The 22336-nt window shown below is 39.6% G+C and overlaps 4 protein-coding genes across 5 annotated transcripts; 2 read left to right on the forward strand and 2 right to left on the reverse strand.

Annotated features, from left to right (window-relative positions):
• Positions 1 to 2753: 2753 nt before the first annotated feature.
• On the forward strand, positions 2754 to 4182 carry LOC135943276 (uncharacterized). 2 transcript variants are annotated; one of them, XM_065489736.1, is made up of 4 exons: positions 2754 to 2874; positions 3082 to 3302; positions 3362 to 3678; positions 3732 to 4182. In XM_065489736.1, exons 1-4 carry the CDS (start codon positions 2856 to 2858, stop codon positions 4117 to 4119), a joined length of 945 nt encoding a protein of 314 aa, XP_065345808.1. In that variant the 5' UTR covers positions 2754 to 2855; the 3' UTR covers positions 4120 to 4182. The 2 variants fall into 2 exon arrangements, with proteins under 2 accessions (XP_065345808.1, XP_065345809.1); XM_065489737.1 differs by lacking the exon at positions 2754 to 2874 and adding an exon at positions 2947 to 3014.
• Positions 4183 to 4609: 427 nt separating this feature from the next.
• On the forward strand, positions 4610 to 7601 carry LOC135942875 (uncharacterized). The gene is made up of 6 exons (XM_065489214.1): positions 4610 to 4692; positions 4975 to 5146; positions 5213 to 5397; positions 5459 to 5971; positions 6466 to 6767; positions 6829 to 7601. Exons 2-6 carry the CDS (start codon positions 4975 to 4977, stop codon positions 7220 to 7222), a joined length of 1566 nt encoding a protein of 521 aa, XP_065345286.1. The 5' UTR covers positions 4610 to 4692; the 3' UTR covers positions 7223 to 7601.
• Positions 7602 to 8994: 1393 nt separating this feature from the next.
• LOC135943739 (uncharacterized) lies at positions 8995 to 11266 on the reverse strand. The gene is made up of 6 exons (XM_065490403.1): positions 11175 to 11266; positions 10839 to 10984; positions 10583 to 10776; positions 9999 to 10520; positions 9644 to 9945; positions 8995 to 9594 (listed from the first exon to the last, which is right to left on the reverse strand). Exons 2-6 carry the CDS (start codon positions 10981 to 10983, stop codon positions 9168 to 9170), a joined length of 1590 nt encoding a protein of 529 aa, XP_065346475.1. The 5' UTR covers position 10984; positions 11175 to 11266; the 3' UTR covers positions 8995 to 9167.
• A 726-nt stretch (positions 11267 to 11992) lies between these two features.
• On the reverse strand, positions 11993 to 14243 carry LOC135943074 (uncharacterized). The gene is made up of 6 exons (XM_065489474.1): positions 14136 to 14243; positions 13809 to 13954; positions 13546 to 13745; positions 12948 to 13481; positions 12590 to 12891; positions 11993 to 12540 (listed from the first exon to the last, which is right to left on the reverse strand). Exons 2-6 carry the CDS (start codon positions 13951 to 13953, stop codon positions 12114 to 12116), a joined length of 1608 nt encoding a protein of 535 aa, XP_065345546.1. The 5' UTR covers position 13954; positions 14136 to 14243; the 3' UTR covers positions 11993 to 12113.
• Positions 14244 to 22336: the final 8093 nt, after the last annotated feature.

The raw sequence follows: 22336 nt of genomic DNA on the forward strand, positions 1-22336 counted from the left end.
GCCACGATGTTGGACATTTTGGATAAGTGGGAATTATTTAATACGCTGAGCGATGAACTGAGGAGGAATATCCGGCTTGCATTTGTAATTGGTGAGCTTTAGTTATAATGTTTCATAAAACTTAAACTGTGTCCTTGAAAATATTATGTTGAATTTCTGGCACTTTTTGACAATAATAGTCATTTAATTTAATTTCATAGCTTTCTTTAAATTAGAGCTTTGATAATTCCTCAGTTTCAACATACATCCTCTCATCTTTACTAATTAACATTTAAAGACAATAGCGCAATTTACGTGACGAAAGATGACGAAGTTTTCGGCTTTGGCAAAAACGAAGAAGGATTTCTGGGCACTGGCGACATGAAACCACGCACGGAACACACGAAAATTGAACAATTGTGCGGACAAAATATTCAAGGTGAAGCTCAAAGAATATTATATATTGATGTTACTCCTAAACAATACACGTTATTATATGTTTTTCTTCAGGGTTGCAGTTCTCAAAGTATACATTTTTTGCGATTTCTGGTTCCGGCTCGGTTTTCGCCTGGGGAAGAAATTATTACGGGCAGCTTGGACTGGGTACGAAACAACGCACCTTGATTCCAACCAAAATAGAAGGAATTTTGGCAACGAAAAGGGTAGTGCAAGTTGCCTGCAGCTCTTGGCATACTCTGGTTTTAACTTCAGATAGAGAGGTGTTTAAAAAATAAATCTAAAATTAAAATTAACTCACAAAGATCCAAATAAGGTCATCTCGTTTGGTTTTAATCATTACGGGCAGTTGGGACTTGGACACAGCGATGACCAAACTCGGGCACAAACGCTTCCAAAAAAATTGGACTTTCCTGCGGCTGCTGGGAAAGTTGTGACAGCCATCGCATGTCTAGATTTATCATCTGTGGCGCTCCTAGACTCAGGAGAGGTGAGAATTATATCTTTATGTTTATAGAGAAATATGTTTAAACCAAATATCTTTATTAACCGTTGGATCATTTTGTATTTAAAGGTATTTGCGTGGGGCAAAAATGAATATAGCATTTTGGGCTACAGAGATGACTACTTAGAAAAGCAAAACATTCCTCGCAAAGTTCCAGGCTTTAATGGCATCACAATTACAAGAATTGTTTGCGGCAAATATCATGCCCTAGCTTTGTCCAACAATGGAAATGTCTATTCCTGGGGATGAAATAGGGATGTCCAGCATGGAACTGAAACTAACAAAGATGCACACCGACCGACTTTGATATCTGGAGATTGTGGCAGGTATTAAATCAATGAAACATTGCAGAACAAATCAATAATTATTATTTTTACAGGGTAATAGATATAGCTACTCATTTCGAAAGCAGTGTTAGTGCTGCGGTTACTGAAGGAAATGAAGTTTACGTATGGGGTTGGTTGAATGGTACGATTTAAAATCTTTAAAAATAATTAATTCTCACGAATTCCATTTTAAGGCCAAAAATTTAGGAGCCCGACGAAAACCTCATTCAAATCACTGGACGAACTTTTTGCGAATATTGGATATAAGGCTTTGACATTCCGACCGTTGCGTCCAAAACGTTCTGAGCCGATCCAAGACATTCCAACCGAATTACTCAAGAATTCTTTTGACGACGCTGTGAGGAATAATAAAAACATATTATTCAATAAATAATCATAACACTAATTAATTGTGGCGGATAGGATACTGCCGACGTTGTTTTCGTTGTCGAGGGAAAGAAAATACACGCGCACAAAACAATTCTGATCGAACGATGCGATTTCTTCAGGGAAATGTTCCTGGGCAATTGGATAGACGACGAAAGCAACGAAGGGTAAATATTATTTTAACTTGTGAATGAACAAAACTTGATTTTCGTAGGGAGAACATCGTCGAGTATTATAGTTACGAAGCGTTTTATGCCTTCTTGAAATACATCTACACCAACGAGGTGGATTTGAATACAGATTTGTTATTCGGTAAAACACTTGAATTACGTTGGTTTCTGAATTTGAAAATTTTTTTTTAAAAAAAGAACTTATCTCCTTGGCCGACATGCATGAAATGCCTGATCTGCGAAAGAAGTGCTTGGAAATTGCCCAAATAGCCGTGCTGAGTGTGGAAAATGCAAGGGCGAACAACGACGATCCTTATCAACTTGATGTCGAGGTTCTTGCAATCTTATAATTACTTTTTAAAATGCAAATTTCCCAAATTTCTGATCTGGACTCTCGTTTCTTATTAGGAGTTTAAGAAGTTCGTTTTGAAGTTCTGCCAGAAGCATTATATAAATTATAAATGACTCTGCTGTTGTGAAGAGCGACGGTTCAAGCTCTTGAATAGAGATGTCGTGAAAGATTTCGTCTCATAAAAATGTTATGTGGATGTGGAGGCTTGCACATTGAAAAATAAAATAAGAAATACCGTGTGAAGAAATGTGTCATTAAAAATCAACAGATATATTCAAATTGTGTTCTTTTTCGTTCCAGAACGCACATAAACTCAATTATTCATTAATTTCCTGCAAAAATCGTCTTATGAGATGGGAAAGGCTTTTTTAAAAATAAAAAGTTTAGACACAAAAATAATATTAAAATGATTATACGCGCGCCGTGCTGAAAAGACTGAAAAGCAGGATGTTTTGGCGCCGCAAGCACTTTCTCGCGCCTTATTTCCCAGCCAGCCAATGAGAACGTGACGCTCGACCACGCCCATTGGCTGATCCAGCTGCAGCTGATGAAAACAGAAAACACCGCCGCCGCGGAAGAAAAAATATTAAAATGAATTAAGATGATGAATGATGCTTCAGCAATAGAAACTTCCTAACTAGCTATGCATCGACCTGATAAAATCAAGAAGCGGGAAAACAATGTTAGCCAATCACCATGGTTCGTTGCATTCGCATTCTCAACTCCCCGTTCCGCGAAATAGACTTTCGTCCATCTTTGATTTCTCTACTCTCTATAGTTCTTGTAGCTTGACGGGATTTTTATTTTCGCGCGTTATTTGCAGTGTCTACGAGTTAACTGTAAATCCATTTTGTGCACATCCGTGCGCTAGAATGGCAATAAAAAACAACCCTTGTATCTTTGCAGGTCTTCTCGAGGTTATCATGGACGAAATGAACGCGTCGGATGAGTTGGTCCAAATGACGAGGGCCAGGTTGCAAAATCTGAAGCCGCGGCGACAAGATGCTCAGGAAAAAACGCCTGATTCGTGTTGTTTTCACATAGAGTACCACCTTCACACCACGTTGGACCATTCTCCCAATGGAGGTGACGAGCACATCAAGCACCCAAACACCACTCATCTGAAGGCATCTGTTTATTTCACCCTTTTATATTAATTTCTAATTAATAAACCATTTATTTTCAGATCATCTGCGCTAGGGTTGAAAAACACCGGCTCGAGTGTGTGCTCCAGCTGACGAAAATCAGGGCTCTGGCGCTGGAAATGGTCCGCGACCAGTACGTCGTGGACCGCTTCCTGGCCACCTTTGGTCCGAATCTGCACACGTTACGCATCAATTACCTGCCGCTGGCATCCGAAACTGGCGACTGGCTCAAAGTGCGTCGCCTCATGAAGCTCTGTCCTCGATTGGAAAGGCTGACTTTGGAAGGCGTCTTCCTCAAAGACGAAACTGATGTGGACAACTTTCCTGAGCTTCGAGAGTTCGCGTGGAGGGTGTCCTCGTAGGTTTAATTTTTTAATTCTCTTTTTTTTTAAATTAATATAAATCACGCAGTGAGGCCTGCGAGGTGGTGGCCAAAATCCTGACGTCGCCCAAATTGCAGAAGGTTTGCCTGGCGGGGGCAGTCAACCTGGACGCCCTGAAGAAGGTCACTGCTCAGATCAGGGAGAGAAAGATCCTGAGGCAGCTGCAGTCTTTGCACATTCTCCAGAGAGAATTCCGCCTTTACAACCTGCAAACCATGGCTGATCAATTCAGCGTTTCTGCTTCTCTGGCAAAGGTCGCTTCAGCTTTTTTGCCCAACCTGATTGACGTCCAGTTTTCTGTGATGGACTGCCTGTTTTCCTCTTTCCCTTTCAGTCCTTTATTCGGTGGACTGAGGAAAGACGAGAGCCTCGACAAGATTCTCGATGAGTTCAAGAAGTTCAACAAAAACAAATGAAATAAAGGGAAAAATGTTTTAATTGCTTCTGGAAAAAGATAAATAAATATCTTTCCTGATTTATGTCCAGGGTTTTCTCTGGTCTAGTTCATTTTCAACAATAAAACTTAAGTCTCAAATACGGTTAGTTAAAAATTCAGTCTATCTATAAATTTGCAAAGGAATTTATTTACTATCCATGTCTCAATTTCATCGCTGAAAATTGCTTGGATGTGGATGCTGCTTGACGCGGATGAAGCGGGACATACGAAATAATTGCGATTCTAGTTTATGCTTCGCTCGCAATTCCTCCGTATTTATTTATTTAATTATTTAATTTAGTTTACGTTCGCCGCCGCATCCAATTGATGGCGCTATTGCACGAACCATTCTGGTCTGCGGTCTGGTCATTTCCCGCAAATTTTACGTTCGTCGCACGCACAGCCATCTTTGAAATTCTTGCTCTTGCAGCTCACTCATGACTACTCATTGTCAGCGGCGTCAGCGCAGCTGCCAGCTCAGCGTGAATCAAAAAACTTCTCAAGTGCCAATAAAAATAATATTTTTCCTGGCCTATATACTCAAAAAATAACGGTAAGCTGTGTTTTTAATTTAGGTTAAAGGTGAATTTCATTTTTATTGCCCATTATGTATATGTACATAGCGGATGAATCGAGAGAAATGCAAAATAAAAATAACTTATAGTGCCCCATAACAATGCTGCCGATTTTGTTATTGTTTTTTTACGTAAATCGGCCACAGGCCGCCGAATCTGCGCCGAATTCTGGCCAAATCGAATTTTGAATTTCTTAACTTGATTTACATAATATGGCCGAAAATAATAAGTTCTTCAAGGATTTGATTTTTGATTCTTAGATGGATTTCGTGACGGGAAAAGACGAAGAAGATCGCTTTGTCGAGCTCACGAAGGTGAGGCTGGAGAACCTGAGGAGGGGGCAGACTCTGGAGGAACTCCTTGTTCGCTACGTTGCCGAAAACATTCACCTTTTCTCTGAATTCTCTGAGCAAAACCAACTGGTTACATTGCGTGAGTCTTATTTATGTATAACATATTTTTGTCAATTTTTTGTGCATTTTATTTTATTTAATATAGCCATCCAAGTGCGAGAGAAGATCTTGCAAAGAGTGCTGCAGTTTAGCTGCTCGGATTCCAATGGCAACCCAGAAATGCTACAAAAGATTTTGAGCGCGCTGCCGCAGCTGCTGAGTCCTTGCACCAGAAAAGTGGATTTGGAAGGCTTCTTCAGTCTTGGCCCCGAAAATTCTGCAATGATACAAGTAACTATTAATCATTTTATTTAAATTATATATATGATTAAAACTTATTTATTAAATATAGGTTTTTGGATGGATTGCTTGTCTGGCTCCGAACGTGGAGGAATTGTCCATGTGCAGAGATGGAGCCAAGGCCGTTCGCATGCAGTACCTGCTTCAGCCGCTCAGCCAAATGAAAAAGCTGAGAAAAATTAAGCTCAGAGCGATCGAGTTTCGCTTTTCCGACCTGAGCAAGCTGTGCGGCGATTTGCCCAATCTGCAAGCGGCCAGCGTCGGCGCCCTTGGCCACGTGGAGCATGATTTGAGAGACGGAAGCGAGCACAAGCGAAATTTGCAGAATCTCAGGGTGCTCGAGGACAACCAGTGGTGCTCACGCCATTTTGAATTGCTCGCCACTGTTGCTCCTCATCTTGATTACATCACAGGTTGGAGCCAAGATTATTTGCCACTCTCTTACGACGAGAAGGAAACGCCACCGTTCCTGAAGAGGAGGTTTCTTACCCTGGAAGCGAGGGCGATTATTCTGGAAGAAGGGCACAAGCTGGCTATCAAGTACCCAAACATTTCCCATCTCGTGGTAATTTCAAATTTATATGTTCGTGCCGCGGAAATTTAGCCGATCGTTTGCCTCGCCCACTTTTGTCCCTCTGCAGCATCGCTCGCACAAGTCAGCTGATCGAATTGAACGTAACTCCAGGTGATGGTGGGACGAACGACCAGCCAAATTTCCGCGGCAATAACGGTGTATTGATATTTTAAATTTCTATCCGTTCGGCAGGCGTAACTATGGTCCATTTGACGGAATTTTTGTGCGTTGAAAGCGATGACTTCGTTCGTGCTGCGGAAAAATGGCCGATCGTTCGCCCCGCCCATTCTTTTTCCTAGTAACTAACTAACTAACTTCACTTCGATCAGTGGACTGTAGCGCACGATGTTGAGGGATACGTCAAAAGTGGGCGGGGCGAATGATCGGCCAAATTTCCGCGGCATGATTGAAATGATAGGAGATGGTGGGAGTTCCAGAAAAGGATTCCACATTGAAAAACTCGTGAATTTGTTTTTTGTTTTCAGATCGAGGAAGCTTACTTCGAAATTCAATCCATCGGATCGGTGCTGCATTTCAAAAAGATCGAGTCCTTGACCTTCGACGGCGTGCTGAGCTGGGCCATCGTGGAGCGCATCTTGGCCGCCTTTGGCCACCAACTTCACTCTTTGGCCATCTGCTGCGATGTTCCGCCGAGCAAAGCTCTGACTTTAGAACAGATTTCCCAGCTCTGCCCTAAACTGGAGATGCTGCACCTGAGTAATGTCTTATTTCCGGACACCACGATGGAAGTGTTTCCTGAGCTCACTGATTTAATTTGGATGAACGAGTACATATATATTAATTTAGGATTTCAAAATGTGTTTATATCAATCTTTTAAAATGTGTAGGTTGGTGGTTCTGTCGCCATCCAGCGTGTTTTGTGCCCCGAAACTGAAGAGAGTGCTGATGAAGGGTGTCTTCTGCGTGTCTGATCTAGAAAAGTGCACCAAGATGATTGAAAAGGGCTACGCTCTCAGGGAGTTGCTGAGTTTGGGCGTGGAACTCAGGCACACGTTCAACCCTGACTTCAATCAGAAGCACTTCAACGCGGCCGCTCGCATGGTCAAGACCGCGTCTGCCCTTCTTCCCAAACTGGCCAAATTTTACTTAAACCTTCAGATGCAATACTTCAGGTTTGTGTATGATGGGAGAGTAAGAGTGCCTATTGAGGAGAAGTTTGACTACGACACCTACAACAGGCTGCTGAAGGAGTACAACAAACACAACGGAGTGCATCCGTGAAATGAACAGATTTTTGGTTTGATTTTCCTACTTTTAGAAATCAATTTCACAGTCAATCGCTCTATGTATAGTAGTTGAAACAGTGTTAAACATTTATTAATATCTTAAACAATAAATACGCTATTTTGTTTGATACATTGTATGTTGAATCTTCAGTAGATGAGCACAGAAATTCACTTACATATTTAGAAACTGAAGTGTACTTGCCAAAAAAAATTTTTTGTTCTGGTCTGCGATATTTATGAGGTACGTGAATTTGTCAAACACGCTTGGTTTGTTCGCAGAACATATCTGTCTGACATATTAAGCCTTCCTTCAATTTTTGCAGACGTTAAGTATTCGTAGGTACAAATAAATAAAGTTTATGCGGAATCTCGACCATTGTTCGATTGGCAAAATTATTTTCCTCGCCTATTTCGGCTCAGAAATTGGTTAATTTGTTTGAAACTGTAAAAAGAGGACAATACAGAAGATTCAGAATGAATCTGGCAAAAAATGTGAAGACCCTTAACTACTTTTCTGCAAACTGCGGCTCCCTGTTGTTGCCCTGCACGTCGTTGGCAAGGGCAGCTACGTCACCGAAGGTGCTGAAGTCTGAAACACACTTCTTAGCGTAAACCTACGAGTTTGTTGGCACTGTTTAGATAGTCAGGAGAGTTTTGAATAAAATAAATTTTTTACTTTGGGTTTGGTACATTTTTATCATTCCGCTTCGATTCATAATAACATTTGTTATCTAAATATCCCTTTTTAACAGTTTTACCGTTCGGTTCGAGATGGTCCACCTCAGCAGAAACATCACGGTTAAATCATTTGAGGGATAAAAAATACACGTTAACCTGATCAGTGTCACAAAATTCTTCATTTTTTTTTTATCAGCGTCGAGGATTCTTGCAGAAAAGAATTTTAACTGACTTGTGAGTTCATTAATTATTTGTTTTCATTTGCTATTAAATAAACTTCTGCCATTCAGATCCAACAGAAAAACTCATTTTTGCTGTGAACAAGCGGCACCAAGAAATTATTTGGGAAAACTATAAATTTAATTATGCTGCCGACTTCTAGGCGCATTCCTATGGAATGAATTTATTTAGCACGTTTATATATGGTTAAAAATAAATTTTACATACGCAATATATAGCATGCTTCTTTCACCAGTAGGTTATTCTTTCTAGTAGAATATTAATTTGCACTTTTTCAGGTTTTGGGATACTTTTATTTTATGCATTGCAAGATGTTCACATTTATAAATAGCCAAAATTGGTAGTACTGCTTACATTACATAATTAGAAATTAAAAACTTTGATCAGGCTCTATATAGGCTCCACACAAATGGTGTGAACGTTCAATTCAAAAATCAAAGTGCCAGAAAACGCAAATCCACCGTCAGAAAGCAGATTCGATTAGACTTGCACGATCTGGGTCGACTATGAGCCAAACTTCTCCATATTCTGCAAATTGCAAGTAAGAGGAACTTGCGAAAAATTGTATTAGACTCGAAAATCAACAGTACGAAAGGCTGCTCACCAGCGAGTTCTTTAATTTGATGAGTGTCTAGTCATTGCTTAAGAATTTTGCCTCTAAGGAGGCTTAATTTAATCACTGAAAATTGCTTATTCAGTTCAAGTTGTACGTAGAATCCTTAAATTTTTACCAAGACTATGAAATAATTTATTTTAAATACTAATATTTTGCTGTACAGCGTTGCTTTTTTCATTAAAAGCTGAAGGGTTGTCTTGCGATTCACCAAGCCTATGTACCGTTTATCCTACTTCATATTTGAATCTGTTGCTTGAGGACACCTGGCACAGATCAGGGCATTTACTCAAGCAAGAGCAGAATTTATTTAATGAAGATCAAGCAATTTATATTACCTTCGTCAAAATTCAATTCCACAGCACAAAATTAAATCAATTCACAGACTGAAAATCAAATTAAACCAAATTTATGGTTTGAAACCAACACCTCTGAATTTCTCAAACTCCTTCATCATCTTGTTCAGAGCCTCGTCTTCCAAGTGATCGTTCGGATCAGGGTCAGATTCCGAGATCGCAGCAGCTACATCCTCATAGCTGAGATAGAAGTCGTCATTTATGGAAAGACGGATGTCAATCAGTACAGGAAGGAACGCAGAGGCAGCCTTAGCCAGGTTTACGGCAGCCCTGCAGTGAGAAAAATTGAAGTTTTCGTTCCTGGTGTACACGAGGCTCAAGTGAAAGGACTGCAAATGCCTCAGGATCTTCTTCTGCTTGATCAGGGTGGCCACGCCCTTCAAGTCCCTCACTTTAAACTTTCCTTCAAGCGTAATCCTCGCCAGTTTTGGAGAGGACAGGATGCTCGGCCGCAGCAGGACACAAACAACGTCATCCGCACTGTAAGGAAAGATTAATTCGAGTGATTACATTTAAGACAAAAATTAACTCATTTTCCCAGGAGAAGTCACGCAGTTCTGGGAAGGGATTCGCGTCTTCATCTGGAACGATGACGTTCTTCAGGCTAAGTTTTTCCAGACGCGGACAGCACTCCAAAATGCGTCCGAACGTGAGTCCTTCCATTGCAGTGTCCCAGTCGTCCACGATGTGGAGTGTGCGCAGGTTCTCTCCGTAAACTCTCATCAAGCTATCCACGTCAGTCAATGTGCAGGTGTCCAGAACCAAAGTCTTCAAGTTTGAAAATTTGTCTAGAGTTTCTTCTCCGTATCTTGTGATGAACGAGCCGTCCACCTACAAAACAAGATTTATATTAAGATAAAATTAAGCATTACAATAAAAATTGCCTCCAAGTGAGCGATGAATGGGTGCTTGACGTGGAGTTCCTCATTGAAATCGAAGAGCTCAGCACCGATGTACAAATAGAAGAATTTTCTTCGCTGATTCGGCATTTTGTCCTCGTCCTCGTGCAGACAGACAGTTGTTACACTGTCCCGGTGCGAGGCGTCAATGTAGTTAAGATGAGGGGCAGCCCTTGAGAAAAACGATAGGTGAAAGTAGCTCCAATCGCCGTCTTCAAACACTCTCAGGTGCTGCAGGTCTCTAGAAATATTGTTCTCACTGCCATCTTCATGTAAGACATCAAGAAGGGATTCGACGCCTAACACCCGAAGGCTCGGCAAAGCCCTGCACAGCTCCAGTAATCCTTTTAGGTTGAGTGTGCAACAGAAGAGGCGCAATTTCTGCAGCTTCTGCATTTTTGTCAGCGGCAGCAGCAGGTCCTGAATGACGAGATCATAATCAGAGGGATAGTTCGTCATCAACAGCTCTTCGATGTTTGGCGCGACTCGAGCCAACAACTCGCAGACCTTAAACAAAGCCAGATTCAAATTTATATTTTAACAAAGATGCAACATGAAAATTAGCACACCTGGATAAATGAGCTCTTGATTTTTTGAGTTGGGCAAAAGGTGAACATGTTCGTGAAGTCAACTGAGACAGTCCACCAGCCAAGCAGCTTTGGCAGCGTCTGCATCATCTTGTCAAACTGCTCCAAATTTCCATTTGCGTCAAAACACCTCCACTGCAAAATCCTTTGCAATAATTTCTCGCGAATTTGAGAGGCTGTGGAAAACAGACGCAAAATTTAATTTCTGTAATCTAATAGAACTAAATAAATAACTTACGCAGGTTGAAATCTTTATAAAGTTGGAAATTTGCGGCAATTAACTGCAGCGCCAGATTCTCCAGACTTTGCTTCCTCGCCAAATTTTGGAGCCTGACTTTGGTCAACTTCACCAAATGGTCGTCTTTTCGTTGTTTTGCGTTCATGCTGTGGGAAATTTACATACAAATTGTCAATTATTGTTTATCTACTACGATTTTTATGACGATCAAGGTCTCCAGCATTTCGTGATCTTAATAATCTCGATTATATTCTCGCAACCGTCAAAGAATAAGCAAAATTAACACAGCTGATAAGTTTTTGGGCTTTTACAGCAATATTTTTTACCTGAACTGACCTGATATACTGTTCAAATTCCTGATCCTGAGAGATTTTTCAGCAAAAGGTCTATCAATCAAGCACAAAAACAACAATCCAATATGGCTGACGTCCAAAAGCGTGATACAAGGGGATTTGAACGAGGAGTAAGAGTACAGGCTGCAGGAAGCTCAAATTCGATCTAACTTTGATTGTAAATGCCACAAATACAAATTAAGTAACAAATTCTTAATATTTTAAAGTTAAATTTAATTCATAAATGATTCCTGGAGCTTAAGTGGAAAGCTGCTATACTTTTCTCCGCAACGCACACCCATAGTTGAACGAATGCCGCGTCAAGCGCCCGTGTGGCGATCATGGCGCAAATTGTAAGCGGCTCTTGAAGGACCATTGAGGTTGCTCAATTTATTCCTGATCAGGAGTGACTCGCTCACTGCTAATCGTGAAAAATTCGTCTTCCGCAGAGGAGAAAATTAAGGTTTTTCTCTGGTCTAGTAAATTTCCAAAACCTAAATTTATATCTCAAATATACGGTCTTTTAAAATTCAGCCTGTAAATTTGATGTGTTTCTAGCCATTGCAATAGAATTAAATATAATCTCAATTTCATCACTAAAAATTGCTAATTCTATACAGTTCAAGTAGTATGTGAAATGCTCTTATTTTACGAACAGTAACAAATACATATTTGAGACAATTTTTTGAGTAACAGTTCTTCCCTCGTGGTCGAAGAAGAGATAACTTTTGCAATTCTTTAGGCGCCTCTAGAACTTGTCCCACGTCATTTGCATCTGTTTCTGGAAGATGCCTGGTGGTGCGGATTAGTGAAATTTTGAAATAAGGATAGCGGAATTTATTTTTTTAAATTTCAACCTATATTTATATCACTTTCGGATATATTCTATTCCACAGCACAAAATTAAATCAATTCACAGACTGAATATCAAAATGAACCACATTTATGGTTTGAAACCAACACCTCTGAATATCTCAAACTCCTTCATAATCTTGTTCAGAGCCTCGTCTTCTAACTCATCGTTCGGATCAGGGTCAGATTCCGAGATCGCAGCAGCTACATCCTCATAGCAGAGGTAGCAGATGTTATTTACAGAAAGACGGAGATCAATCAGAAAAGGAAGGAACGCAGAGGCAGCCTTGGCCAGGTCTACGGCAGCCTTGAAGTGGGAAAAATTGAAGTTTTCGTTCCTGGTGTACACGAGGCTCAAGTGAAAGGACTGCAATTGCCTCAGGATCTTCTTCTGCTCGATCAGGGTGGCCACGCTCTTTAAGTCCCTCACTTTAAACTTTCCATTCAGCTTAATCCTCGCCAGTTTTGGAGAGGACAGGATGCTTGACCGCAGCAGGACACAAACAACGTCATCCGCACTGTAAAGAAAGATTAATTCGAGTGATTAAATTTTAAACAAAAATTAACTCATTTTCCCAGCTGAAATCCCGCAGTTCTGGGAAGGGATACGCGTCTTCATCTGGAATGACGACTCTATCCAAGCGAAGTTCTTCCAGTCGCGGACAGCATTCCAAAATGCGTCCGAACGTGAGTCCTTCTATTGGATTGTACCAGTCGTCCACGATGTGGAGTGTGCGCAGGTTCTCTCCGTAAACTCTCATCAAGCTAACCACGTCAGTCAATGTGCAGCTTTTCAACACCAAGGTCCTCAAGTTTGAAAATTTGTCCAGGGGTTTCACTCCATATTTTACAATGAACGAGCCGTACACCTTCAAAAACAAAATTCAATCTGTTCAAATGAATGTTTTATCTAATTAGAAATTACCTGCAAGCGAATGATGGATGGGTGCTTGACGTGGAGTGGCTCCTTGCCATCAAAGGGATGTGCAGCCTTGTGCAAACTTAATAATTTCCTTTGCTGGTTTGGCGTTTTGCCCTCCTCCTCGTGCAGATGGACAGTCGTGTCCTCGTCCTGGTGCCAGGTGTCAATGTAGTCCAGTTGAGGAGCAACCCTTGAAAAAAACTTCTGGCGAGCATAGAAATACCAACCCTCTACATTCATCACTCTCAGATGAGTCAGATGCTTCAGGTCTCTTGGAATATTGCTCCCACAGCCAGCAACTTTACGTTTGATTTCAAGGGATTGGACGCCCAACACCCGAAGGCTCGGCAAAGCCCTGCACAGCTCCAGTAATCCTTTTAGGTCGAAACGGACACAGAAGAGCCGCAATTTCTGCAGCTTCTGCATTTTTGTCAACGGCAGTAGCACGTCCTGAATGACGAGATCGTAATCAGTTGGATAGGTCGTCACCGACAGCTCTTCGATGTTTGGCGCAACTCGAGCCAACAACTCGCAGACCTTATTTAAACAAAGCCAGTTAAAAAATCATAATATTTAAAGATGAAATTTGATATCTGCACACCTGGATAAACGAGCTCTTGAATTTTCGAGCTGGGCAAAAGGTGAACATGTTCGTGAAGTCAACAGAGACAGTCCACCAGCAAAGCAGCTTTGGCAGCGCCTGCATCATCTCGTCAAACTGCTCCAAATTTCCATTGTTGTAAGGGACAAAACACTTCCACTGCAAAATCCTTTGCAATAGTTTCTCGCGAATCTGAGAAGCTGTGGAACAGACAGAAATTTATAAAACTGTCGACGCATAATACAAACTGGTATTTAACTTACGCAGGTTGAAATCTTTGTAAATTTGGAAATTTGCGGCAATGAACTGCAGCGCCAGATCCTCCAGCCTTTGCTTCCTCGCCAAATTCTGGAGCCTGACTTTGGTCAACTTCACCAAATGATCGTCTTTTCGTTGCTCGGCGCTCATGCTGTGGAAAATTTACATCATAAATTGATAAATCTATCCAATAAGATTTTTAATGACAATCCAGCCTCAAGAATTTCGTTATCCTAAACTCAATATATTCTCGCAATCATCACAGAATTTGCGGAATAAACACACGAGGGACGCAGCTGACATGTTTTTTGAATTTACAGCAATATATTTACCTGAACTGACGGGAGATACTGCTCAACTTCGTGAGGGAATAACGAATTTTCAGCAAAAATCGAATCAATCAAGCACAAACACAATAATGAACATGGCCGACGTTCAAGAGCCGAAAGAAATACAAAGGGGTTCGAACGAGGAGTAAGAGTAAGAGTGTAGGAAAGGTCCGAATTCCAGCAAATTACGATTTAAAATTCCATGATTACAAATTAAATAATATAATATTTTTTATTTTTTAAATTATATTTAACTCACTAATCCATGTTGGAACTTACGTGAAAAGATGCTATACTTTTCTCCGCAACGCACACCCCTTCGCAGCGCGCCAAGTTGCCACGATTGCAGCGCCAATCACACTAATGCGGGTTGCGGGTTGCGGTCATGATGCTAATTTGTAGGCGGCGCTCAGGACGAGAGCGCCTAAGAATTTTATTTCTTTAAGATTCTTTCACGATTATATAAGCACGTTGGGATACTTCTTGAAATAAATGCTGAAAATGTACAGCATCATGATTGAAAATTGTGGCATCTGTGATAAGGCAAGGTTTTACGTAAAATTATTAATTTCATTTATTTCGAATTCTTACTATCCCTCACTATTATTATTATCTTTATGCCAGCTCTCAGATTATCGAATGGACTTAAATCAAAGAGATGATTTTTGAATCACGTGAAAATATTTAAAAGGTTTTTATTTGAGAAATTATATTTTAAATAATACAGTGAATTATTTCTTTTTCCTTGAAAATGCAATTTAAACGTGAAATCTTTTTCTAAAATGTATAAATTTAAATAAATACAAAATATACAGCAAAAAGGCCAGCCGCTTTTTCTTGGAGGCATTTGACCTCTCTTCACGATTACTCCCAAAGCAAAGTTTAATGCACCATTACCATTTGCCAAATTTCATTTACTTGGCGTATATATAAGTGAAATGCGATTTGGAGCCGCAAGTTTGCGTAATTGCTGTCAGTTGAAAGTTAATTATATTTATAGAATATTCACAAATTGCTTTCAGAATTGATGAAATTTGAAATATTTAAATTTAATAAGACAAAATAGGAATGCAAAAATAACAACAAAAATCGGTTGATTTCAAATTTGCCCGCTGTTTATGTGATTTTCCCCCTGAGAGTGGCGCTTCAATCACCTAGCGACCTTCAACCTTCCATTCAGGTTCAGGTGGTCTTTATGAAATGTCACTTCAAAAGGCGTTGTGCTTGATTTATTTGCGAGCGTCCGACGGCGGATGGCGCTGTCCTCGCTGTCCACGTGGACAAGGAAAAACTGCAGGAGTGGTTTCTAAAGGTCTGTGGACACGAGGTACCAGAGGAAATCGAGGACGAAGACAAAATTTGCTACTTTTGCCTCTGGCACGCTGAGTGAGTTCTTAAAATAATTAAGGAATTTTCATTTTTATTTGTGGAATATTTCCTGAAGGTTTCTTTGGAAATTCGACCAAATGGCGTCCGAGGATTTGGTTTGGTGGCCCAGGAATTCAGATTATCTGGACGATGCGGCGAGGCAGCTGCGGAATTACTATTTTGGTAAAATTCAAGCTTTGGAAGCCCAATGGTTTTGTTTAATTTTTTATTCTTTTGAAGAGGGGAAATTGGAGCAGTGTTGGGTGCAGTTGGAGAAAATTGAGCTGACGCTAAGTGACGGTGAAGAGAGACGAATTGATGAAGCTGAAATACGGACGAGGCTATGGAATTGCTTCTACTGCGAGAAAAGATTTAAATATTCTTATAATTTGTCTGCACATATGAAGAAAATGCACAAGGAAGCCATCAGATGTGAAAATCGTAGCTGTGTGACTTTTTTCCACGCTCTTGAAGAAAAAGAAAAGCACAACAAGGAGGTCCATGAGAAATCAAAGGAACGAGAAAAAATCGATTGCACCTTTTGTGGGAAGAAATTTGGGGGACTAAAAAACTACAACAGTCATGTTCGCAAGGTTCACAAAGAGTTTCCTGTAAAATGCTCTCGTTATGGTTGCTTGTCATTTTTCAAAACAAAAATTGAAATGAAAACACACTTTGATTCTGTTCACGGAAAAGATGAAATGGCAAAAATGTTCAAATGCAATGATTGCGATTACAAAGCAATGCAAAAGACTCATTTGGTACAGCACATAGTTCGAAAACATTTGCTCAAAACCATGAAGTGAAAAGGTGCGAAAATATGTTCTCCAGTAGATCTGAATTGAAAAATCATGTGAAACTTTATCACAATTTTGAGATTTGTCCTTTCTGCAAACTGGTTTCGACTGTTTATAACAAGAAATATCGTCATTTGAAAATTACAAAATGCAATCGTTGCAAGAGTAAATTCCGATGTGTAGGTTTGTATAAATCTCACTTGAAATCTTGCAAAAAGTAAAAAATGAAAAAAAAAATTTAGAGCTGAAGACGATGTCTTCCTGGACACACACACACTTTCATATAAATTTGGTCAAAATGTGATTATATAATATTGCTTTTTTCTTTTACTTTCTCTGTTCGTTGAAAATGCATCACATCTTTAACTTAGAAACAATTTCAACTATTCAGAAATTAAATAAATACAAGACACAAAAATTCCGACATTTCCTGCATTTTCATTTTCATCAATTTATGTTAAAAAGTAAATAAAGTAAAGATTTGGGAATGAAATTAACTGTGGCGGCATCTATTTTCGGCCTCAAAAACTAACAGGCTGTACAAAAATTGAGATTTGGTTTAATTTTAAATGACCGCTGCTCCAGCAATTTGAATTCAAAAGCAACGCGCAACACACCGTAATGAGTCGTTCAAAATGCCTACTTTGCATTTTGCAGGCGTAATAAAAGCGATTTATTTCTTAAACTTGCGAGCTGTGCGCTGGCGCAAAAATCTTAATTTTCCCCGCAATAAAGGGCAGCTCAGAAAAAAGAAATCGATTCTTTGGCTTTGCTATTCTGGAGCAGACTGAAAATGCTTCAGCCCGACGATTATCGTAATTATTACTCTTGGTACGACTGACAGAGTGATCAGTTAAAAAGGACGGTATTTAAAGAGCAAACAACTTACAATTTGTTTATTAATATAAGCCAAACAGCGGATTGCGGTCCTCAATATTTTGCTACGCTATTAAATAGTTGTCTTGCTTTTCGCTCAAATAATTCACCCGGCCGTTATTGGAGAAATAAAAAAGAGAACTTCCCTTTTTTTAAATTAAAATTTTGGTTAATATTCAGACAATTGAGTGGTAAATTTTCATAGCGTAGTTTTTTAACGTCTTCCGCTTTGTTTAATTTCCTGTCTGAGCCATAAGGAAAAAAAGTAGAATCGCAGAAGACGCGCGTGGCTGCTTTTCGGGCCGCGAAGAGCGGATCATTAAAACGAAACAGAACGAATAGATGCGGCTTGCGAAGAATGCTTTTGACCTTTCGAGTTTGGAGGTTTAAAAAGTTGGCCGCCAGCCAACCAGCTGATCCTGCGGCCACGCCATCAATCTTACCGCCGAGTGTCCACACTGCTTATTATTCCTTGAAAAAACTTGTTTCACGCAGCACCAAAGGCCTGCGGTATCTCACTTGGAGGAAATAGCCTCTATATGCACGATTACTCTAATAGCAAAATTAAAGGCGCAACTTGCTGAATTTCAATTTGTTGGCCGTCTAGTGAAATTCGATTTGGAGCCTCAAAAGTTTGCGTAACTGCAACCATTTTAATGTTTATAAATACTTTATTTAACAACAATCTCTCGGATTTAATGAAAATTAAATCAAATAAAACAAAATAGGAATGAAGAAATAAACAGGATTTTCTGCGATTTATTAAAAAAATCTGTTGATAAAAAACATGTTTTCAAATTTTACCGTTGTTGTTATTTGATTTTCACGCTAAGAGCGGCGCTTCGATCGACCTGCAACCTTCCATTCAGGTTCAGGTGATCTGCTTGAAATGTTGCAAAAGACGCTGTGCGTGATTTGCGAGTGTCCGACGGCGGACGGCGCTGTCCTCGCTGTCCACGTGGACAAGGAGAAATTGCAGCAGTGGTTTCTCAACGTCTGCGGACACGAGATGACCGAAGAAATTCAAGACGAGGACCTGATTTGCTACTTTTGTCTCTGGCATGCCGAGTGAGTTCTTAAAAGGAATTCAAGGAATTTTCTTTTTAAATGAGAAATTTTATCTAAGGTTTAAATGCAAATTCGACGAGATGGCGGACGAGTCTTTGGTTTGGTGGCCCAGGAATTTAGATTATCTGGACGATGCGGCGAAGCAGCTGCGGAATTACTATTTTGGTAAAATTCAAGCTTTGGAAGCCCGATGGTTTTTGTTCAATTTTTTATTCTTTTTAGAGGGGAAAATGGAGCAGTGTTGGGTACAGTTGGAGAAAATTGAGCTGCCGCAAAGTGACGGTGAAGAAAGACGAATTGTCGAAGCTGAAATACGGACGAGGCGATGGAAGTGCATCTACTGCGGGAAAAGATCTAAAAATACTAAAAATTTGTCAAGACATATGAAGAAAATGCACAAAGAAGCCATCAGATGTGGAAATTACAATTGTGCCACTTATTTCCACTCTCTTGAAGAAAAAGAAGAGCACGCCAAGAATGTCCATGAGAAACAAAATGAACGAGAAAAATTCAATTGCCAATTTTGTGGAAAGGAATTTGAGGGACCACAAAACTACAACATTCATGTTCGCCAAGTTCACAAAGATTATCCTCTAAAATGCTCTCGTTTTGGTTGCTTGTCATTTTTCAAAACAAAAATCGAAATGAAAACACACTTTGACTCTGCTCACGGGAAAGATGACGAAGCAAAAAAGTTCAAATGCAACGATTGCGATTACAAAGCAATGAAAAAATATATTTTGGAAAGGCACATAGCTAGCAAGCACTTGCTCAAATCCAAGAAATGTAAAATGTGCGAAAATCGTTTCTCCCGTCGATCTTAATTGAGAATTCATGTAAAACGCTATCACAATTTTGAGGTTTGCCCTTTCTGCAAACTGGTTTCGACTGTTCATAACAAGAAATATCGTCACTTGAAAATTTCAAAGTGCAATCGCTGCAAGAGCAAATTCCGATGTTTAGGTTTGTATAATTCTCACATGAAGTCTTGCCAAAATCGGTATACAAATATTTGAAAGTCGAAGTTGTTATCTTCCTGGAAACACCCGCATTCATAAAATGTCAGTTAATCTGCTAATCCGTTTATTTTCTTTTTGTTCGTTGAAAATTCAAATACTATTGAAAAATTGAGAGTAAAGAAATAAAAGAAAAATTCAGATATTTTGCTGCATTTTCATTTATGTAAATTTGTATGTGAAACAGAGAGTGAAGCGGAGGTTTTTGAGTGGTGCGTTGCCTCCAAAATAAAAAGGCGGCAAGCGACGCTCGTCAAAAGCATAAAATACAGTGCTGGGGCAAACACGTCCGCGAGAACGGCCCTTGAGCCACGATCCACGACTAATGGGCGGCAAATAAACAAACACGGCTAGGAAATCAGACCAATCAGAGGCGTGATTGGCGGTTTGCCATCACAGATGCGAATAAATTTAAATTCTCGGCAGATTGCAGGAAAATTTCCATTTTATGATTTGGAGGCAATGTAAAAAGATATATGGCCAATCCACCGCGATTCAGTGCTTTCCTTTTTTCCGATTTCCCGCTCGGCTTCATATCAGATACAACGCAAACGACCAAATTATATTTATAATAAGGAGACAATTCTCACCGCTTTTTGATACCGGTTTCTTTCACAGAAATTTAAACAGAATCAATGGAAATTTTTTATCTTTCCCAATTTTAAGAATTATATTTCAAAATTTTCATTTTACGCAGTTCGTCAGAGCTATACTAAAACCGAATTATTTTCCATTTACATAATTTAATTCCCAAAATTCATGCGGGTATGGCGACCCTAAAGCGCAATGGTACCGGAGGCACAATTAAGCGGAAGACTCACGCGCTCCATTTCGTTTTAATTTAATGAGTGTCACAGCGTTTTACCGCAGCAGCAAGATGCAGCTTTTGTTCTCGCGCTTAATCGGCGAGAAACGCGAGCGATGCAAACGGTTTCCTCGCACCTCTCCTCGCGCCGCTCTGCAAGCCAATTTCCTCTTTTGCACGCAGTGTCTCGACTCTTGACGCGAACGCCAGAGCACAGATCAGCTAATTAAGACCACTTTATTATTGTGATTCCCAGATACAGAATACGGACAATTGCTTTGCCTCCGAAATCCGAAATTTACAAGCTTGAATTGATAATAGATGCGTAAAGCCGCTTTTTAAAAATAAATAATTTAATTTTTTATTTAGAAAACGACCCAATCAAAAATCCGATATGAATTTAAAACTTTCCCGCACTAAGCGAATTCAAAGGGTGTGTTGCCTCTCCTAAGGGTGGCGCTTCAACAGCTACGCCACCTGCAACCTTCCATCTTTTCACTTAGGTTCAGGTGGTCTGTCAGAAAATGTCGTTTCAAAGAGCGTTGTGCTTGATTTGCGAGCGACCGACGGTGGACGGCGCTGTCCTCGCTGTCCACGTGGACAAAGAGAAGCTGCAGGATTGGTTTCTCAATGTCTGCGAGTACGAAATGGACGAAGAAATCTACGACGACGATTTAATTTGCTACTTTTGCACCTGGGATGCCGAGTGAGTATTTAAACAGGAATTTAAGGAATTTCCTTTTTTATTTGTGGAATATTTCCTGAAGGTTTCTTTGGAAATTCGACCAATTGGCGGCCGAGGATTTGGTTTGGTGGCCCAGGAATTTAGATTATCTGGACGATGCGGCGAAGCAGCTGCGGAATTACTATTTTGGTAAAATTCAAGTTTTGGAAGCCTAATGATTTTGTTAAATTTTTATTTATTTTTAGATGGAAAATTGGAGCAGTGTTGGGTGCAGTTGGAGAAAGTTGAGCTGCCGCTATGTGACGGTGAAGACATGCGAAACGTTGAAGCAGAAATACCGCCGACTAAGCGATGGAAATGCATCTACTGCGGGAAAAGTTTAAAATATTCTTATCAATTGTCAGGACACATGAAGAAAGTGCACAAGAAAGCAATCAGATGTGAAAATCAACGCTGTGCTACTTATTTCCACACTCTTGAAGAAAAAGAAGAGCACATCAAGAATGTCCACGAAGAATCGAAGGAAAGAGAAAAATTGAAGTGCAGTTTTTGTGGAAAGCAATTTGAGGGATCAGCAAACTACAACCAACATGTTCGCCGTGCTCACAAAGAGTTTCCTGTAAAATGCTCTCATAAGGGTTGCCTTTTATATTTCAAAACTAAAATCGAAATGAAAACTCACTTTGATTCTGCTCACGGGAAAGATGACATGGAAAGAATGTTCAAATGCAATGATTGCGAATACAAAGCAAAGCAAAAGCCTCATTTGGAAAGTCACATAGCTAACAAGCACTTGCTCAAATCCACGAAATGCAAAATGTGCGAAAAACTTTTCTTCGGTCGATCTGAATTGAGAAAACATGTGAAACAATATCACAGTTACGAGATTTGTGCTTTCTGCAAAAAGGTTATGAGTGTTCATTACAAGAAATATTATCATTTGAAAATTACGAGGTGCATTCGCTGCAAGAGCAAATTCCGATGTTTAGGTTTGTATAAATCTCACTTGAAATCTTGCAAAAATCAGAAATATCAGTGAACAAAAAATTTGAAAGTTGTTGACGAAATCTTCCTGGAAACCACTTATTCATAGAATTTCAGTCAAAATGTGAATATATAATATGTGCTTTTTAGTATTTCTTTCTTTTTTTATTGCATGGAAAATGCACTATAATTTAAACACGAAAACTGTTTCTAAAAGTTATAGTTTAAATAAATACAAAACGAAAATTTGAATTATTTGTCTGCATTTTCATTTTTGTACATTTTAATGTGAAACAATGAGTAGGGCTTTGATTTTTAGACGATTGACTATTTGTTTAAATGCTTTAAATCATTGCAGGACTATCAAATGAGCACGAATCATGCAATTTTAAACTTTTGAAACCACACTTAAAACCGTTAGAACAATCTAATTATGCAAAACCGTCTAAAACCGATTAAAACCCGTCTAAATAGATAAGTTTAGAATTCAAAATTGTCCAAAAACATAATTTCCTTAGCCGTTAAAAATTATTCATAACAAAATTTGAGATGATAGGTCAAAACCCTGTACATTTGTATATTATAAAAGTAATAATACAATAAAT

The sequence above is a fragment of the Cloeon dipterum genome, chromosome 4 (assembly GCF_949628265.1).
Source record: "Cloeon dipterum chromosome 4, ieCloDipt1.1, whole genome shotgun sequence".
In the NCBI taxonomy this organism is placed as follows: domain Eukaryota; kingdom Metazoa; phylum Arthropoda; class Insecta; order Ephemeroptera; family Baetidae; genus Cloeon; species Cloeon dipterum.

What these genes read in the sequence shown, in the direction of transcription:
- LOC135943276 (XM_065489736.1), top strand. An exon ending in CAAACACCACTCATCTGAAG is followed by an intron (nt 3,303 to 3,361) that starts GCATCTGTTTAT and finishes ATTTATTTTCAG; the next exon opens with ATCATCTGCGCTAGGGTTGA. An exon ending in TTCGCGTGGAGGGTGTCCTC is followed by an intron (nt 3,679 to 3,731) that starts GTAGGTTTAATT and finishes TAAATCACGCAG; the next exon opens with TGAGGCCTGCGAGGTGGTGG.
- LOC135942875 (XM_065489214.1), top strand. Translation starts at nt 4,975, where the DNA reads ATGGATTTCGTGACGGGAAAAGACGAAGAAGATCGCTTTGTCGAGCTC. An exon ending in CAAACATTTCCCATCTCGTG is followed by an intron (nt 5,972 to 6,465) that starts GTAATTTCAAAT and finishes TTTTGTTTTCAG; the next exon opens with ATCGAGGAAGCTTACTTCGA. An exon ending in GATTTAATTTGGATGAACGA is followed by an intron (nt 6,768 to 6,828) that starts GTACATATATAT and finishes TAAAATGTGTAG; the next exon opens with GTTGGTGGTTCTGTCGCCAT.
- LOC135943739 (XM_065490403.1), bottom strand. Translation starts at nt 10,983, where the DNA reads ATGAACGCAAAACAACGAAAAGACGACCATTTGGTGAAGTTGACCAAA. An exon ending in TCAAGAGCTCATTTATCCAG is followed by an intron (nt 10,521 to 10,582) that starts GTGTGCTAATTT and finishes GCTTTGTTTAAG; the next exon opens with GTCTGCGAGTTGTTGGCTCG. An exon ending in GACTTCTCCTGGGAAAATGA is followed by an intron (nt 9,595 to 9,643) that starts GTTAATTTTTGT and finishes CTTTCCTTACAG; the next exon opens with TGCGGATGACGTTGTTTGTG.
- LOC135943074 (XM_065489474.1), bottom strand. Translation starts at nt 13,953, where the DNA reads ATGAGCGCCGAGCAACGAAAAGACGATCATTTGGTGAAGTTGACCAAA. An exon ending in TCAAGAGCTCGTTTATCCAG is followed by an intron (nt 13,482 to 13,545) that starts GTGTGCAGATAT and finishes TGTTTAAATAAG; the next exon opens with GTCTGCGAGTTGTTGGCTCG. An exon ending in CATCCATCATTCGCTTGCAG is followed by an intron (nt 12,892 to 12,947) that starts GTAATTTCTAAT and finishes TTGTTTTTGAAG; the next exon opens with GTGTACGGCTCGTTCATTGT.